The sequence below is a fragment of the Cucurbita maxima genome, unplaced genomic scaffold, assembly GCF_002738345.1.
Source record: "Cucurbita maxima cultivar Rimu unplaced genomic scaffold, Cmax_1.0 Cma_Scf00001, whole genome shotgun sequence".
NCBI classification, from domain to species: Eukaryota; Viridiplantae; Streptophyta; class Magnoliopsida; order Cucurbitales; family Cucurbitaceae; genus Cucurbita; species Cucurbita maxima.
The window spans coordinates 553,592-570,664 of NW_019272017.1; the positions used below are offsets into that span (position 1 = coordinate 553,592).

At 37.8% G+C, this 17,073-nt stretch overlaps 5 protein-coding genes across 10 annotated transcripts in view; 4 read left to right on the forward strand and 1 right to left on the reverse strand.

Moving 5' to 3' along the window:
• LOC111491350 (5-amino-6-(5-phospho-D-ribitylamino)uracil phosphatase, chloroplastic-like) overlaps window positions 1–3,972 on the forward strand; it is a 4,854-nt gene extending 882 nt beyond the window's left edge. The window contains exons 2-12 of one of the 3 annotated variants that reach the window (XR_002719701.1): window positions 47–166; window positions 250–318; window positions 429–533; window positions 617–671; window positions 1,396–1,469; window positions 2,415–2,498; window positions 2,585–2,725; window positions 3,259–3,324; window positions 3,403–3,512; window positions 3,594–3,889; window positions 3,926–3,972. Coding sequence is in view for 2 of the 3 variants with exons in the window: in XM_023140250.1 (XP_022996018.1) it covers window positions 47–166; window positions 250–318; window positions 429–533; window positions 617–671; window positions 1,396–1,469; window positions 2,415–2,498; window positions 2,585–2,725; window positions 3,259–3,324; window positions 3,403–3,512; window positions 3,594–3,762 (993 nt within the window). In the remaining variant the exon portion in view is untranslated. Of the gene's footprint in view, window positions 1–46; window positions 167–249; window positions 319–428; window positions 534–616; window positions 672–1,395; window positions 1,470–2,414; window positions 2,499–2,584; window positions 2,726–3,258; window positions 3,325–3,402; window positions 3,513–3,593 lie in introns of all 3 variants that reach the window. The other 2 variants (XM_023140262.1, XM_023140250.1) reach the window with 2 other exon arrangements.
• A 658-nt stretch (window positions 3,973–4,630) lies between these two features.
• On the forward strand, window positions 4,631–8,225 carry LOC111491299 (uroporphyrinogen decarboxylase-like). The gene is made up of 6 exons (XM_023140154.1): window positions 4,631–4,886; window positions 5,059–5,180; window positions 6,309–6,419; window positions 6,526–6,714; window positions 6,814–6,939; window positions 7,585–8,225. Exons 1-6 carry the CDS (start codon window positions 4,775–4,777, stop codon window positions 8,098–8,100), a joined length of 1,176 nt encoding a protein of 391 aa, XP_022995922.1. The 5' UTR covers window positions 4,631–4,774; the 3' UTR covers window positions 8,101–8,225.
• Window positions 8,226–8,586: 361 nt separating this feature from the next.
• LOC111491372 (ribosome biogenesis protein NOP53) lies at window positions 8,587–12,033 on the forward strand. Of its 3 annotated transcripts, none has more exons than XM_023140294.1 (12): window positions 8,587–8,869; window positions 9,507–9,710; window positions 9,829–9,854; window positions 10,075–10,158; window positions 10,313–10,423; window positions 10,545–10,624; window positions 10,873–10,992; window positions 11,063–11,185; window positions 11,291–11,357; window positions 11,469–11,551; window positions 11,638–11,693; window positions 11,736–12,033. In XM_023140294.1, exons 1-11 carry the CDS (start codon window positions 8,701–8,703, stop codon window positions 11,642–11,644), a joined length of 1,074 nt encoding a protein of 357 aa, XP_022996062.1. In that variant the 5' UTR covers window positions 8,587–8,700; the 3' UTR covers window positions 11,645–11,693; window positions 11,736–12,033. The 3 variants fall into 3 exon arrangements, with proteins under 3 accessions (XP_022996062.1, XP_022996070.1, XP_022996053.1); XM_023140302.1 differs by having other exon boundaries at window positions 11,638–11,688; window positions 11,895–12,033; XM_023140285.1 differs by having other exon boundaries at window positions 11,638–12,033.
• A 531-nt stretch (window positions 12,034–12,564) lies between these two features.
• LOC111491787 lies at window positions 12,565–15,828 on the forward strand. 2 transcript variants are annotated; one of them, XM_023140836.1, is made up of 6 exons: window positions 12,565–12,710; window positions 12,797–12,863; window positions 13,478–13,576; window positions 13,683–13,781; window positions 14,925–15,050; window positions 15,305–15,594. In XM_023140836.1, exons 1-6 carry the CDS (start codon window positions 12,681–12,683, stop codon window positions 15,448–15,450), a joined length of 567 nt encoding a protein of 188 aa, XP_022996604.1. In that variant the 5' UTR covers window positions 12,565–12,680; the 3' UTR covers window positions 15,451–15,594. The 2 variants fall into 2 exon arrangements, with proteins under 2 accessions (XP_022996604.1, XP_022996596.1); XM_023140828.1 differs by having other exon boundaries at window positions 12,570–12,710; window positions 12,791–12,863; window positions 15,305–15,828.
• Window positions 15,829–15,998: 170 nt separating this feature from the next.
• The window catches only part of LOC111491199 (amino acid transporter AVT6D), a 3,416-nt gene continuing 2,341 nt past the window's right edge, over window positions 15,999–17,073 (reverse strand). The window contains exons 4-5 of the mRNA XM_023139997.1: window positions 16,414–16,876; window positions 15,999–16,275 (exon numbers count right to left, since the gene is read on the reverse strand). Coding sequence (XP_022995765.1) covers window positions 16,140–16,275; window positions 16,414–16,876 — 599 coding nt within the window. The 3' untranslated portion in view covers window positions 15,999–16,139. The remainder of the gene's footprint in view (window positions 16,276–16,413; window positions 16,877–17,073) is intronic.

Sequence of the window (17,073 nt, forward strand, 5' to 3'; positions counted from 1 at the left end):
CCCCCCCCCTTTTTGCTTTTATGGTTGATTGTTCTAATTTTTGTAGAATTTGAAGCGTTTGAACTCGATTAAACATTCCATGGTGGCGATGAGCGTTTCTGGGTCTGGTGAAAATGGCTCCCTCGCTAGGTTTCCCCTTACACCCAATAAGCTTTTCATGCAGGAGGTACTGATTTGTCTAGATAATTTCTTAACTAGTTGAGCTATGTTGGGCGCTTGTTTATGTTTTGAAACATGCTTGTATGTTAGGCAATTGGAGCTGAATATGGGGAAGGATTTGAATCTTTTAGACCAGATGGTCCGATGAAAGTGGACGTGGTAAAGAAAAAATGGACTATATTGGGCTAGTTTTCTTCTGGTTCTTTGTTTGTTTGAATGTTCTGGTTAGCTTCATTATGAGAGTTTTGGTCCTTCCTTGTTGCAACCAGGATTTTTTGAACGACAGATTGCAAGAAGGATTTCTGAAAAGAATTCGTTATTCTATGAAACCAGATGAAGCATATGGCTTAGTTTTCTCTTGGGATAATGTTGTGGTAAAGTCTATGTTCTTATGAATTCACTTAGTTCCCATATAACCACACGTTCTGAGTTTGATGATGCATACAATTATTTTCAGGCAGATACTCAAACTTTAAAGTTAAACGCATGGAAGCAACTTGCCTCAGAAGAAGGTGCTGTTCTTATTGTTTTATCTTTTTTGGAATTGACTGTATAGATGCATGTCTTTGAAGTGTAAAAGAGAAAGGGAAACAAGAAAATTATAAGTTTTTATTCAAGATTTTCTTCGGGATCAATTTTAATGTGGGCTACATGGAAAAATGTGAGATCCCATGTCGATTGGAGAGGGGAACGAGTGCTAGCAATAACGCTGGGTTTCAAAGGGGTGGATTGTGAGATCCCACATCAGTTGGAGAAAGGAACGAATCATTCTTTGTAAGGGTGTGGAAACCTCTCCCTAGTATATGCGTTTTAAAAACCTTGAGGGGAAGCCCGAAAGGGAAAACCCAAACAAAACATATCTGCTAACGGCGGGTTTGGGCTGTTACAAATGGTATCAGAGCTAGACATTGGGCGGTGTGCCAACGAAGACGTTAGGTCCTGAAAGGAGGTGAATTGTGAGATCCCACATCTATTTGAGAGGGGAACGAGTGCCAGCGAGGACGCTGGGTCCTGCAGGGGGTAGATTGTGAGATCCCACATCGATTAGAGGGAGGAACGAAGCATTTTTTTATAAGGGTGTGGAGAGACAGAGAGTTATGAGTCGTCCCTTAACCTATGAAATGGAGAGATACGAACTCCTTCTAGTTTAGCTTCCTTTATTCGGAGGCTATTTGAATTAAGAAACCGTTAAACTTTTGTTTTCTTGTTTTAAATTTTGAAATATAATTGCTATAGGAAAAAGAGTTCCCGAAGATGGTGATGTGCAGAAGCTAATGCTATATGCGGGTGCGGATCAAGTGTTGCAGAAGGTTTGCATTGTCTTTTGTTTTATCGAAGAAGTAACTCGTGTTCTGTGACGTTAGCTTTGTGAAAAATGCACTCTAATTTACCACCACTTGAAAAAAAAAAAAAACAAATTCTATGTCAATTGTTTGGTCGGGAATTGGGATTAAAAAGGTTGCTGTGTTCTCAGATACTTCTAAACTATCCTCTGCCTTACCTTAAAAAACATTGTGGTTTTTTGTTTCCTGCCACAAGCTCCATACACCACATGAATGGATTTGATTACATTAATCCGTAGATTCTATGTTTGTCCTTGAGGAGTTGACTCTTCAGCTCACCAACTTCCATAACCTTTGTCATCTTGGATACAACCTATGCTATTCGAGTTAGAGCGTAAGCTAGTGATGCTTTTGGCAACTGGACTTCGCCATCTACGGTGCAGCACTCCACCGCTTCGCCTAACAGCAAGACGCTTGTATTGCTCTCCCATAACCCCATTTTCACGGTTTAGACTTCTCCCATTTTGCTCTCCACTACTATGGGAATCACTTTTGCTTTCATTTCCTCTGGCTACTAAGATGTTTCAGTTCGTCAGGTTGTCTCTTGTCTGTCCATGGATTCAGTAACAGTTTGACAGGTTGACCTATTTAGGAACTCAGCGATTAAATCATTACTCCCTTTTAACTTGTCGTACGTTTAAATCTCCCACAACATAATAATATAATATATATATATATATGCCTTTTTGAAGATGTTCTCCATAGGTTTACCCCTTACTCTTCACCCAGCTGTGCCTTGAAAACCTTGGATCATGGTAGCTCAAATATGGTGTGATGATTGTAACTGTTTATTTTACTTTCATTGTTCCATTCCTTGTTTACATTTTTGGTCCATGTTTCTGCACTTTCTTCTCAATTAGCAACGATTTCATGTTTTTGAAACGCTTTCGATAACTCTGTTCGACCCTTCAGCTTCTACTTTGGGGCATGGCAGAAAGTGAGCTGGATAGACTGAAACTGAGGTTTTCAGAGTTGTATTACAGAGGTCTTCTTTCGGTGAGTTATTTCATTAAAATATTTTTAAACGTTCTCTTGTTCATTACATTGATCATGGAAATAATTCAAATATTTTTGTTATTCAGCTTAAAACGCCTGTTGATGGCCTCAAAGAGTGGCTGGATGCTGTGTCTACTGCTCGCATCCCGTGTGCCATTGTCTCGAGTCTTGATCGGATACACATGCTCGAAGCATTAGACCGAATGAGTTTGAAGAAATACTTTCAGGTTGGTATACTGATTCCTCAAACCGTCTCTTTTGTACAAAACTAGAATTCGGAATAAGGGATGTGTGAGAGATCCCCACATCGGTTGAGGAGGGAAACGAAGCATTCCTTATAAGGGTGTGGAAATCTCTCCCTAGTGGACGCGTTTTAAAATCGTGAGGCTGACGACGATATGTAACGGATCAAAAGCGAATAATATCTATTAGCAGTGAGTTTGGACTGCTACAAATAGTATCAGAGCCAGACACTGGGTGGTGTGCTAGCGAGAACATTGGGCCCCAAGAGGGGTGGATTGTGAAATCCCACCTCGATTAGAGAGGGGAACGAAACATTCCTTATAAGGGTGTGGAAAACCTCTTCTTAGTGGACACGTTTTAGAACCGTGAGACTGACGGCGATACGTAACGGGCAAAAACGAACAATATTTGTTAATAGTGAGCTTGGGTTGCGTTGTTACTGATTGTGTGTTGTATGGTTACATAGAAAGATGACAATTAGGTGGTTCCAAGGTTGAGTGCTTTCTCGTTTTTGCAGGCAATCGTAACGGAAGAAGACGATATGGAGTCGATGGCTCATAGATTCCTGTCTGCTGCTGTCAAGGTAAGGACCATAGGAATCCAAAGCTGCACATTTTCCATTGTTGCACATTTTCCATGGCTCATAGATTACTTGTTTCAGCTGGATCGAAAGCCTTCGAAGTGTGTGGTGTTCGAGGATGATCCTCGGGGCATAACCGCTGCTCACAATTGTACAATGATGGCTATAGCATTAATCGGTGCCCACCCTGCGTACGTGCCTAGTTCTATGTACATTTCTTAACGATCATCTCAATCATCGACTGATATAGATACCTGGACATCAATGTGCAGATATGATCTAGTGCAGGCTGATCTTGCAGTTGGTAGCTTCAACGAGCTCTCGGTGATCAATCTGCGGAGATTATTCGCTAACAAGGGTTCAACGTTTATGGAACTGCAGAAACAGAGTGCCGAGAAAGCTCCGTCGAAGAGAAAGCTTAGGATCGATACTATATTCTGATTCGTTTTCGTGCATTCCTCGGTTCTTTTCCATGTTTGTAAGTTCATCATGGTGTGTCAATTCTTTTGTTGACCTCTCTCTTACCTGAAAACTTCCGAACGGAGTTAGAATAGTTCATAGATGAATATGGCTTCTCACATTTGGCCACGCATATCCTCCTTTTTGGCTTAAAATCTATGGATTGCAATTGTTTTAGGATTTTCATCTTTACCATTGTTTTTTAGGGAAATACAACCACCCCTCAATCTATGAGTTATTACAATAATTGCTTTTTGTAGGGGAAAAAAAAAAAAAAAACTTTAGTGTTCGATGGATCGAAAAAAAAAAATTCATGGGTGTGATCTAGCTTCCTTCGTCTCTCGGGACCAATGAAGGGTAATATAGGAACTATGCCTTTCGGCTTGATCTTAGGTCTTGGCTTACCCACTGCGGACGAACCTTGTGGAGCATTGGACTCTCACTAATGTTTGTATTACTCAGTCCACTACTGCTCGCACGGGTGCTTCCCTCCAAGGTGAAATGCTCCCCTACCGATGCATTTTTTTACATCTCACAAGTCGGCAAATTGTTTAGTCTCGTTTATCTTCAGTGCAAGAATGCACTCTGTCAAGAATTATTAATCAACATGAAAAATAATTGGACATGTTAATAATAATTTAGGTAAAATCAAGTCGGAATAATATACAAAATTGATACTTGAATAAATAGTGAGTCAAAACAAAAGAATTAAAGTCTAAAAATTGATGATGAGTAGCATCGACTTTCATTTCATATGGTTCGTATAATTATTTTGAAATATTTATTATTGCGAATGATGATATTGGTAGGGAGAGATAAGGCGATTTATGGTAAAAGCCCTCATCCTTTTTATCCAAATGCGATTTCCATTCCCTTTCCTCTGATTTCTTCTCCAACGCATCTGACCAGTCAACAATTTTGCAGGTTCAGAGGGAGATGATATAGACGATTTTCATCTCTCTGAGCTTTTGAATTTCTGCTGTACAACAAGATCATGTCGTGCATTCACAACAGCCCATTACCTTGTTTCTCTGCTTCCTATTCTTCTTTCCCTAGAAGAAATCGATGCGCTTCTTTTAATCCGCGAGTACACTGCGCTCTTGGAGGTATGATCCTTTTTAAGAATTGGATTTTGCTCATTTTCCTAATTCGAGTTTGGTTTTTAATGGTTGGATTTGGGGAAATGTGGATGGGTTTTGCTATCATCAGAAAGTGCTTCTCGGGTTATGTGTTGGCATCATAAGAATAATGATTGTAATGCAAGATAATCGCGTCCAGGAACTGTAGCAGAACCAAAATCTACCACTTCTACAGAACCATTGTTGCTTAATGCCGTTCGTGGAGAAGATGTGGAAAGGCCGCCAGTTTGGTTGATGAGGCAAGCTGGGAGGTACATGAAGGCAGGTTTATTCCGCTAAAGATTTCTGTAAACCGTCTTTTTTTTAACATTTTCACATCAGAGATTTTGTTTTGTGATGGTCGGTTTTCTCAATCGAAATGGTTGTAGTGCCCTTTGTACATCATTTTACTACAGAAGACTATATCTCTTGCACTCTGGAGGATTTTGGTGGGATTTAAAGCCCATGAGCTGAATAGTTATAGTACCATAAAGTGTAAACCGCTCAAGTTCATCGTAAGCAGATATTATTCTCTTGGAGCTTTTCTTCTGGGTTTCCCTTTAAAGTTTTTAAAACACGTCTAGAGGTTTCCACAGTTCACCCAAAATTCCTTTCTGCAAAAATCTGTTTCTATTTAGCCTCCTTGTGATGTTGTTCATCGTCATTTAAATCAGAGCTCTATTTTGGTACAGCAAGTAGTGAAGTCCTATAAACCACAATTTTGGTTTCTTGCTCTTAAGATGCTAGACCTGAGGTTCATTTTAGGGGAAAAAAATCATTTTCTTTGAACAAGATATGAGCTTCTTGTTGATAGATAAAAAGAAATAAAAATGCTCAATGGGAACAAACTTAAACAAGGAGTGAAAAGAGAACAAAATACTGAAAAAGAGACTTTCTGAGTGTGGGATATAAAGGCATCCCCAAATAATAAAAAGATCAAAGAAATAGGGATCCTGGTGCTTTGTTGAGAAAAACCACTTTCCACTACGAGAAATCATTGTCTTTTTGTTGTTCACAAATGCACGCTTCTGTTCATGTAATGGCTCAACTCCACCGCTAGGAGATATTGTCTTTTTTGGGTTTTACCTTTCGGACTTCCCCTCAAGAACAATATCTGCTACTGGTAGGCATTTTTATCGTTACAGTTAAGTTTTATGTCACGTTGTTTTCCTTGTTACTTAGAGTCTTGACATGCCTTTGGCTGTTTCCCTTGTTACTTTTTGAGTCTAGACATGTCTTTGGCTTCTTTTTTATGTAAATATGAACAGAAAAGATGAGTTGATAGATTTAACAAATTCTTTGCTGAAAAATATTTGGTGAGACATCTACAAGATTTTGAGTATGCATAAAATGATTTCCTATGAATTGTTGTTCTCTTGGATCTGATATTATGCACGCCTTTTGCAACAGAGTTACCAAATTATTTGCGAAAAATACCCTTCATTTCGTCAAAGGTCAGAGAATACAGATCTTGTTGTGGAAATTTCACTTCAGCCTTGGAATGTCTTTAAGCCTGATGGGGTGAGCTCTATCATATCAAGAAACCATTATTTTGTTCTAACATTTATAGCTGAGTTAGTTCATTGACATTGTAATCAGATTTCATTTGTGTTGGTGTTCGTGACAGGTGATCTTATTCTCGGATATTCTCACTCCACTTTCCGGGATGAATATTCCCTTCGACATTGTCAAAGGTAAAGGTCCAATCATTGCCAATCCTATTAGTGAGACTGCTCAAGTTGACCAAGTGAGGGAATTTGTCCCTGAAGAGAATGTTCCATATGTTGGGGAAGCTTTGACAATTCTGCGAAAAGAGGTCTTAGATGTCATGTATTGTTTTCAGTCTCGAGTTCATTTTATGTAATGTCTTAGCTTTTCAACCTTTGGTATATTTATCATGTGCTTTTCTTTCCAGGTTGACAACAAAGCTGCAGTTCTAGGTTTCGTTGGGGCTCCGTTTACCCTTGCATCGTACGTGGTTGAAGGTGGTTCTTCAAAGCACTTCTCGAAAATTAAAAGGCTTGCATTTTCTCAGCCACAGGTAACGCCACATTATAACTTGGGACCCATCGTAAAGTTACCTTTGTTTTGACTTAGACACCACTAGATATTTATAAATGTAACCGCCCAAGTACTGCTAGTAGATATTGTCCTCTTTAGGCTTTCCCTTTCGGGTTTACCCCATGTTTTTTAAAATGCGTCTACTATGGAGAAGTTTCTACATCTTTATAAAAAATGTTCATTTCTATCTCCAACCGATGTGGAATCTCACAGTTCACCTCCCTTTGGGGCCCAGCGTCCTCACTGGCACTCGTTCCTCTCTCCAATCGATGTGGGATCTCACAATCCACCTCCTTTTGAGGCCCAGCGTCCTCGCTGGCACACCGCCCGCCCAGCGTCTGGCTTCGAAGGGGGGTGGATTGTGAGATTCCACATTGATTGGAGAGGAAAACGAAACATTCTTTATAAGGGTATGGAAAACTCTCCCTAGTAGACGCGTTTTAAAAACTTGAAGGGAAGCCCGAAAGGGAAAACCCATGAAAGACAATATTTGCTAGCGGTGGGCGTGGGCTGATACATTAAACTTGTCTCCATGATAAACAGATACCTTCATCCAATTTCCCAAAATCCCACGTCCCGCCTTCTGGTTAGATAAGTAAGCATTGACCTATTATTTCTCCTGCAGATTCTTCATGCATTGCTTCAGAAGTTCACAAGCTCAATGGCGAGGTACATTCAATACCAAGCAGATAACGGAGCGCAAGCGGTTCAAATCTTCGATTCATGGGCCACAGAGCTCAGCCCCGTGGACTTCGAAGAATTCAGCCTCCCATACCTAAAGCAGATTGTGGAGTCTGTGAAGAGAACACATCCAGACCTCCCATTGATTCTTTATGCCAGTGGATCCGGGGGCTTACTTGAAAGGCTGGCATCAACCGGAGTCGACGTTGTTAGCTTAGACTGGACAGTCGATATGGCTGAAGGTAGGAGGCGATTAGGAGCAGACATAGCAGTTCAGGGTAACGTCGACCCCGGCGTTCTCTTCGGTTCCAAGGAATTCATCACCAAAAGGATTAATGATACTGTGAAGAAGGCAGGTAAAGGGAAGCACATTCTGAATCTAGGCCATGGTATTGTAGTTGGTACACCCGAGGAAAATGTAGCTCATTTCTTTGAGGTTGCTAAAGGAATTAGATATTAGTGGCTGTCTGAGATTTAGTTGAATTTTTGTAGTGTTGTAAACTTATTCATTCTTCTTTGTTGAATCTCCAACAGCATGTAGAGACGACTGATTCTTCATAATATTGATTTATTTATTTATTTTTTGCTTAATTACTTTGAACTCGAAATTGATCCAAATGTTGGAGGAAAAGCTGACTAAAGTGACATACAATGACGTAACGATATTTGAAATGTTTTCTTAGATTAAGTTTGAAAAAATGGCTGGATAGTGTAGGTTGACTTTTTCCTTACCGTTGTATTATGTAGGTTGACTATTTTGCTTCGACTTGCTTTAATTCTAAAGACTAAAAGTGTTTTCTTTTGTATAAAAAAACGGTCTTATTATGTAGGTTGACTTTTTCCTACGATTCCAAGAATAAAAATGTTTTTGTATTTTTTTAATATATATTTTTTATATATATAATTTGGCCAAAATAAATGGTTGTAATTGTAATTATAGATATATTTTAAAATAAAGGAAAAAGAAAAATAGAAAAATAGAAACGACATAAACCCTACCCGCTCTCCTCTTTCGCCCAGTGCTGTCAATCTTCGACCTTCAATCTTCAGTTTCAGAGCAATGGGAAAGAAATCAAAGGGATCTAGGAAGGGGAAGAAGGCCTGGAGAGCCAATATAAGCTCTGCGGACATTGAGGATTTCTTCGAGAAGTCTACAAAGGACGCTCTCTCCGGCGGTTCTCTTTCCGCCGTTCCCAATGATTCTCTTTTCGTCGTCGATAAGTCTCGAGGTACTGCTGGTTATTATATTTTTATTTCTATTGCCTTGAAATCTTGCCTATTTCACTTTGCCGGTTTCTGTTCTTGTTCTAGCATTTGTGTTCTGTCTTTTTGGTTGATTTTGATATTTCTTGCATTGATTCTCTAATGGTTATTTTCGCGTTTGATTCATGCTTCCCACCGAATTGTGGTGTGGTCTGTTTTGTGTAAAGAAAACTTATCGTTTTTCACTGAGTTTGAAGTTGAAGTGCTGAACCGAAGAGTGAAAATTCTGACATTGGGTTATGAGGACGTTAACTGAAGTATCCACAAAAGCTATTAAAAGTCTGTGAAATGCGTCGGACGCTGAATCAAACTTCTGCGGCAAAGCTCTTCTTGATTTCACCATTATATTATAAAAGAATACTTCAGATAGAGAATTTTGAGTAGTTCTTCTTACATTACGATACTTATGGTTGCCATTTGAACTAAATGGCACTATGTTCCATCTATGTGCTCGAAATCTGTAAAAGAAGGTTGGACGAGCAAACACATCTGTATTTACTTAGGAAGTACCGATTCGTTAACATTAACAATAGTTGTAAACAGACAAAGGATTTGTCATTGTTTGAACTGATTATTATTTGTTGTCTCTGTTTTTCTGTGTAGATCTATCTGTGAAGCGGAAAATTGAAAAGAAACGAGAAAAGGTACTTTACTGTGACAGCATATTAACAAAGAATCCTTTTGTCCAAGCTGTGCCTTCTTCAATTAATAAGAAAACCAAGAAAAAATTGGAAGAGGGTTCTAAAGCTAAAGAAACCTCTGAAGATGGTGCTAAGGTTGGCATGTTTGACATATGGAGTGATAAAGGTGCTTATTTTCCCCCTCTCATTACCCTTGTGATCTGTATCTCACTTTTGTTCTCAACAACCCTTTTAATGTGAAAAAATTAATCAAACACCATCACTTGTTTTTGTTGTTCCTGTAGGTGAAAATAAAAGCAAAAAAAGTAAGGTACGGTACCCTAACTGGTTAATTAATAACAAGTCTTATATTTTTTGTACATCATGTAATATTGATTTCTAAAGATATTAGATTCTTATCCTTATGCGAAAAGGGCAGAAAGAAGAAAAGACGAGGGGAATAAAAAAGAAATAATATCAAAAAAAAGGAAAAAGAAATGTGGATTTTGTTGCAGGAAGATAACAAGTAATGTTAATGTAATCTTGGACAGAAATCATCGAAGCCATCCATTATTCCAGCAGTAGAAGTTGAGCCCTCAGGATGTTCGTTCAATCCTCCACATGAGAGTCATCAGGTAAGATGTAATAATTCCAACCTTTGTTTCTTGTAAAAGAAGTCGAAGAATGTTCTGGTAACCTTTTGATAATTGATGTTTAAAGTGTGTTTTCCCCCCTCAAAGTCATTATCATATCCTTTTTTCGCTTAAACTTCCCATTTTACCGATCCAGGATGTACTTGCCCGTGCTGTTGCAGAAGAAATGCAGAAAGTATACCGAAATGAGCTGGGGCCTGAGCCAGTTCCCTTAACAGTCACAGGAGAAGCTATTAGTGAAGAAGATGCGAGTATTTTGATCCATAAACTTGAATTGTATTGGAGTACTCTCCTCAATATAAAATATACTTTTTACTTTCAGTAACTTTTCTTGATTTAAGAGATTACATTTAATTGGTGTTTTGCAGATGTTATTTTTGGATGCTGATAATGATACTGATGACGAAACCAATTTGGACGAAATGGATGAGGATGATATTGAAAAAAGGTTTCATTTATTGGAGAATAATTGTTTTAAAGCTTGCAGATTTTTCAAGTAGTTTGGATCACTTTTCTTGGCCCTCTTATGCTAGTCCGTCCTTTAGGTGTACATAATTGATTTTCTGTATGGATCTATTAGAACTTAAAACCTGTTGTGCTTTTCCAACAGCAGGGCGATCTTTTTCGCAATTTTGAAACAATGTATTTCAGGTGTTCTTTTGTTCTTTTTCTAATAAATTTAAGCTTGTTACACAGGCCTTTGAGGACAAAAAGGGTGACTCGAGTTGAGTTGAATAAGAGAGCTAGAAACAAAGAACAGCGCAGAAAGGAAGCCGAATCGAAGAAGTTGAAAGGAATTTCCAAAGAGATTGACAGGTATACATCAGTATCTTTTCTCCTCCATAGTTATCAGATGTCCAATGTAACTGAACTTTCGCGTATGAAGCTTGCCGGATATCCTTCAAGAAATAGCTAAAGAGGACGAGGAGAGACAAAACAGACTTATCCGACGAACAATAGCCAAACAGGAGAGATTAAAGTCATGCCCACCTCGATTGGGGAGGCACAAGTACGTCCTATTACACAACTCTTAAATAGTTCTGTTTAGTGCTAAATAGAAAGATTAGTAATCAATCGATTTGCAGCATTTTGAATTGCATGGTGTTACTTTCAGGTTCGAGCCTCCTCCAGTTCAAGTTCTCCTATCCGAGGAAATAACTGGATCACTCCGTAAGCTGAAGGTGCAGTAATTAATTTCCATGTTCATCATTCCTGAATATACTCCTTTCTATCAAAGTAGTTGTGTTCTGAAATTTAGATGCATTGTGGTTGGTTATTTTGTATAAATGCAGGGATGTTGCACCCTTGTGAAGGACAGGTTCAAAAGCTTAGAGAAAAGAGGAATAATTGCCCCTACTGCCAAGAAGAGCAGAAGGTTAGTAATTAGTTCTTTTCAAAATATGCTCCTTTTATGATGAAACCTTCGTAACTTTCTTACGAAATTGCACCTCTTTTCGACAGGAAATAGAAAAGTAGATTTGTTCATTTATTGAACTCGAGAACTCGAGAGACATCTACGGTAGTAGATTTGTTCTTTTGTTGAATTCGAGAGACATCTCTGGCTAATTCGACAGGGTAATGGTGATAGGTATAGTTTAAAGCAGCGAGGTTGAACAACATAAATACGTATCGACGTGACGGGCCTTTGAGATGTAGGTTTTTGTTTTTATTTCGTTTTATATATAGTTTCTATTGTTGAACTCGAGAACTCTACAGACATCTATGGCGAATTCAACAGGGAAATGGTGATAGATATAGTTAAAAGCAACAAGGTTGAACAACATAAATATGTATATCGCCATGAAGAGCCTTTAAATATATGTTTCCTCCTATACTGAATTGTTTTTGACTTTTCAATTTTGTGTTTACTCTGGTTTTTAATTTTATTAGCGATTGTTCTTATACATGTTGAAGTATGTAATTGGTTTTTGTCGAGAAAAAAGAATTTATAATTGCTTATTATATAACATGATTTTTTTTTTTCAATTCTTCTTTTTTGTGATTGGTTGAACTAATTAGTGACGATTTTATGCAATATAATAATAACTAAACCAAAATTATAGATCAATGATATCAAATTAAGTTTTTTTGAAGTTTAAAAACAAAAAATGGAATTAACTGATTAAAAATATTTAAAGTTAATTAAAGTGTATGTATGCACATAATTTTTAAGCAATGAAGAAATGAATAATAATTTTATAAAATAAATAGATTATATTATTAAAATTTTTAGTTTTGAGTATAGATAAATTATTATTTTCACCCTGGAAATTAGATGATAATGTTGAAATAAAAAAGATATATTAAATTAATTACTGATTAACAAAATTATATTTATTAATCTCCATTCAAATTTATCTCATTAGTCGGAACTTCTCTGAAATTGAGTCATTTCATACTTCGCCCCAAAACTCAAAGCCATAAATTTGTTTTGCGGCGGAGCGGGTTGCAGTTCACAAACGGAGTCGACCCACACTGCCGGAGCCGGCGGCTGATTCTGCACCATGCGCATAATTGTATCGAAGCTAACCGCCGTAAAATTCTCCTCTCTCTCTCTCTCGAGCTTTCTGTTTTCAGAAATTTCCTCCATGGTTTTTCCCCTTACTTGCATTAGTTTCAGCATCTCTGCAGAAGGGAACCTGCGCGGACCCTGCAATTTCGCCCTTTTTCAGCTTACGACGAACGTGGTAAATCTTGTTTGAAATTATCGATCTCTTTTTTTGTTTGCTGAAGGGACGGATTGTTTTGGCTGCTCAGATGATGCATATAAAATGGAATTTAAGGGTTTATTTTTTCGTTTGATGCCTATTCGATGGCTATCGTTGCCTTTTTCTGTTTGGATATTGGAATCCGGTTGCTTGTATCGAAAAGAAATTAATCCCATAGTGCTCTAAGCCGGGATTAAAGCATTATTGACGGGAATGCTAGTCCCTTAATTTTATGGATGTTGACATAAATAAGCTGTCAATCTTATTGTTTATCTTTCTTTTTCTTTTTTCATCGATATTTGTATAGTATGTTAGCAATATTGGTTGATCTCTAATACCAATTGCTGAACCTTTGATTATTGATAGTATCAATGGGAATATTATTATGTTGATGGATATTCTATTACTTGGTTCTAACAACGAAGTAGGGGACAGTACGCTTTTAGTCTTATTTTCATATGTTCATTTATCTGTGGCCTTTGTTTTACTCTTTGATCCAAAAGGAATGTTTGCAATCTGTAAAAGTAAATAGATGAGTTCCATACTTACTGACATTGTTGTTGAATGCCTGATTGAAATTGAGTTAATTTCAGAGATCGAGAAGGAGGCTGAAAGAAAAGTAGGATGGCTATTAAAACTAATCTTTGCTGGGACTGCCACATTTCTGGGTTACCACATTTTTCCGTACATGGGTCAGAAAATTATATCTCTAAGTTACTTTTGATTTCTTTGGATGTTAAATGTTTGTAGTTTTCAATCCTTTCAGGGTGTAATCTTGAGTTAAATTTGTTCTTACAGGGGATAACTTGTTGCAGCAATCTGTTTCCCTCTTGCAAGTCAAGGATCCACTGTTTAAGAGGATGGGAGCATCGAGATTAGCTCGCTTTTCAATTGATGGTATCTCCTCACCTTTTCCCCTCCTGAATTGTTTAAGGCTTTTAACTATCGATGGTAAAACTTGTCTCAAACTCTGCCCTTACTTACAGGATTTGTTCTATAGATTGCGTAACTGTGAGTTCTAGATACTTGTTCCGAACTTTTCTATCGTGTTGAAACTTTGTCGTGGGGCATATAATCCCTTGCCTGCTGTCTTGCTGCAGTAAATCTTGTTAGCCCATCACATTTTTTCTCACCAGGATTCTAAGAAATTGTTTTAAGACCTCTTATTGAGATTCTGTAATCATGATACCAACGTAAATACATATACTAATAGCTAAAGAAGGCTTTCGAATTTATCATAAAGCTCCTTTGCTCTGCTAACTTAGAAAAATGTTAGCAAGCTAAATTGCTGGGTCAGAAACTTCCAGCTGCATTGGCCAATAAAAGAAGCATCTTTCAAGAAAGGATTTTAGATTTGCACTCTTTCTACCTCAGCAACCTCACTCATAATTGAAAAAAACTCAAGCCCACTACTAGCAAATATTGTCCTCTTTGAGCTTTCCTTTTTGAGTTTCCCCTCAAGGTTTTTAGAACGCGGGTGCTAGGGTGAGGTTTCCACACCTTTATAAAAAAATGTTTCGTTCTTCTCCCCCCAACCGATGTGGGATCTCACAATCCACCCCCCTTCGGGGCCCAACATCCTTTTTGGCACTCGTTCCCTTCTCTAATCAATGTGGGACCCCCCAAATCCACCCCCTTCAGGGACTAGCATCCTTGCTGGCACACTGCCCCGTGTCCACCCTCCGGTCGTCCGATGTCTGGCTCTGATATCATTTGTAACAGCCCAAGCCCACCGCTAGCAGATATTGTCCTCTTTAGGTTTTCCCTTCCGGACTTCCCCTCAAAGTTTTTAAAACACATGTGCTATAGAGAGGTTTTCACACTCTTATAAAGAATGCTTCGTTCTCTTCCCCAACCAATATAGGATCTCACAAAAAACATTTTGTATCTTTTGAATCGGTAAATGTTAAGAGTTGTGACAGTCTTGTCTCTAGTATTGACTGATTGCACTTTTGTTGGTAACTTCAAAAACTCAGGGCAAGCCTGTTGAATTTATTGCTGAAATCTGACTATTACATTTTTCTTTCTTTGCAACTACAGATGAAAAAAGGATGAAAATAGTGGAGATAGGTGGGGCTCAAGAGCTCTTAAACATGCTCGGGGCTGCCAAAGACGACCGTACACGTAAGGAAGCTTTGAAGGCTTTACATGCCATCTCATATTCAGGTTCAAATTCTAATTTCCACAGATACTTCTTTAATTTATTATCTACGCTTTAGCTTTAGTTTTGATCTTATTAACCTAGGAGTTGGTGCATAAACATGCAACACATCTGGATTTCTGGTGTTCTGTAGAACGTTACGTCCTGATCTTGAAACCACACAATGATTTAGAGCTTCCTTGTATGTCTAGAAACTGCGACAATATAGGTGGTTCTACATCCATTTTGAAACGCTCGTTTTTCATATTTAATTTTCCAGATGAAGCTGTTGGTGCTTTGCATAAAGCAGGGGCGATCTTGGTTATTAAATCGACCCCGGATTCAGCTGAAGATACGCAAGTAAACGAGTACAAGTCAAACCTAATGAAGAGATTTAGAGATCTTAGCTATGATGTTTCATCTTGAAGGAGATGGGCTGTCTTACATTTGCGAGATCGGTTGTTTCCACTCAAAATACTTTAACCATGTTAGAGATGTTGGGAAGGATTGAGATGTTGAGACCAGTTTTGTTATGCTTTTTAAGATTAAAATCAAGGCTTCTTCCTTACAGAGAATGTATAGTAGAGCCAACCCATCAGAGCCAGTACCATTGCTCTGATGACAAAATGAGCGAACCCATAAAGACCAATTATTGAACAAATTTCTCAAATTTACAATTTTTTTTAAATATCGAGTATCGTGTTCTCTCAACTCCCATTGTTGTTCTTAGCATATCGAATAAAATTTTAAGGATGTTATGAACCTTGTTAAGTGTTGTAATTACACTATTGAACTTCTAATCAATCAGCTCTCTACATTTTGTTTAGTATTACAATCTAACTCCTTAGATTTAATTTTAGATTTAGACTCTTCCCGTTTGCAATTTTGGATCTCATTTTCAAGTGGAAGTGTGTGAGAATGTTTTTTTTTCTTTGCTCACAATTCAATTATGCAAAAATTCACTCACAATTCAATTATGCAAAAATTCACTCACAATTCAATTATGCATCATTGAACGTACAAAATTTAAGTTAAACATGAAAGAAGAAGAAAGAAAGATACTTACAAACTCTACAACAAATCATTATCTCCAAAAAAGAAAAAAAAAAAAAAATTCATGGTAACGAATTCTCACTTTTCAATGAATTATTTATGTTTATAGAAATGGCAATAATGCTCGTTGTCACTGCTAGAATTATCATTACTGTGGCAAATACCTTATCCTTTTTTGTTGATATTCCATTCACATCCCTGCACGCCCAAACAAATTTGAGTTAAAAATTAACTCAAAAGCTTAATGTTCTTATGTTGACATGTATAAGTTCATAAAAAGAACACTCAGAATATATATTCAACTCGGCTAAGATTATTTTCAGTTTAAGGAAGTACCTGAGGGCGATGGCGCCGGGGAAGATGAAGGCAAGGCAAGTAGCTGAAGTGGAGCCCATGAACTGAAAGATATACCATATGTTTGGGAATGCAATTGCAGCCAAGGAGGAGAACACCAACAAAGGCATTGTAATGGCTACAAACCTTGTTCTATCTGTGCCCAACGGAGCCTTCTTTGGGAACAGAAATTCATTTATATTCAACCTCAGTGGCAAGTTTTGCAAGGGGAAGACCAACATCAGATGAACTGCATAGCTTAATCTCACCACATCATTCAACACAGCCCCGCCTGCATCACCACTCTCATCAAAGTTCATCAAAATGTCTGACATTAACGACTCTCCAAACAGTAAGTACCCAAAAATTCCAATTGCAAAGTAGATAACAGCGCAGAGAAGAAGCGCGATCCGAACAGCAATGATCATATTTGATGGCTTTGCGAGCTCAGAACTTATTGGATGAACTGTCAAGAGAAAAGAAGATCCATTAATTAAACAAATAGAGTCAATCACTTTGTTCTTCTAAAAATTAAATTAATACCAATGGAAATATTGATTAATGGGCAGAACAAATCAATAAATGAATATGGAGCCTAAAAAATTGTAGATATGTTTCAGTGATTCTCAACCTTACAAAAAAAAAAAAAAAAAAAAAAAAAAA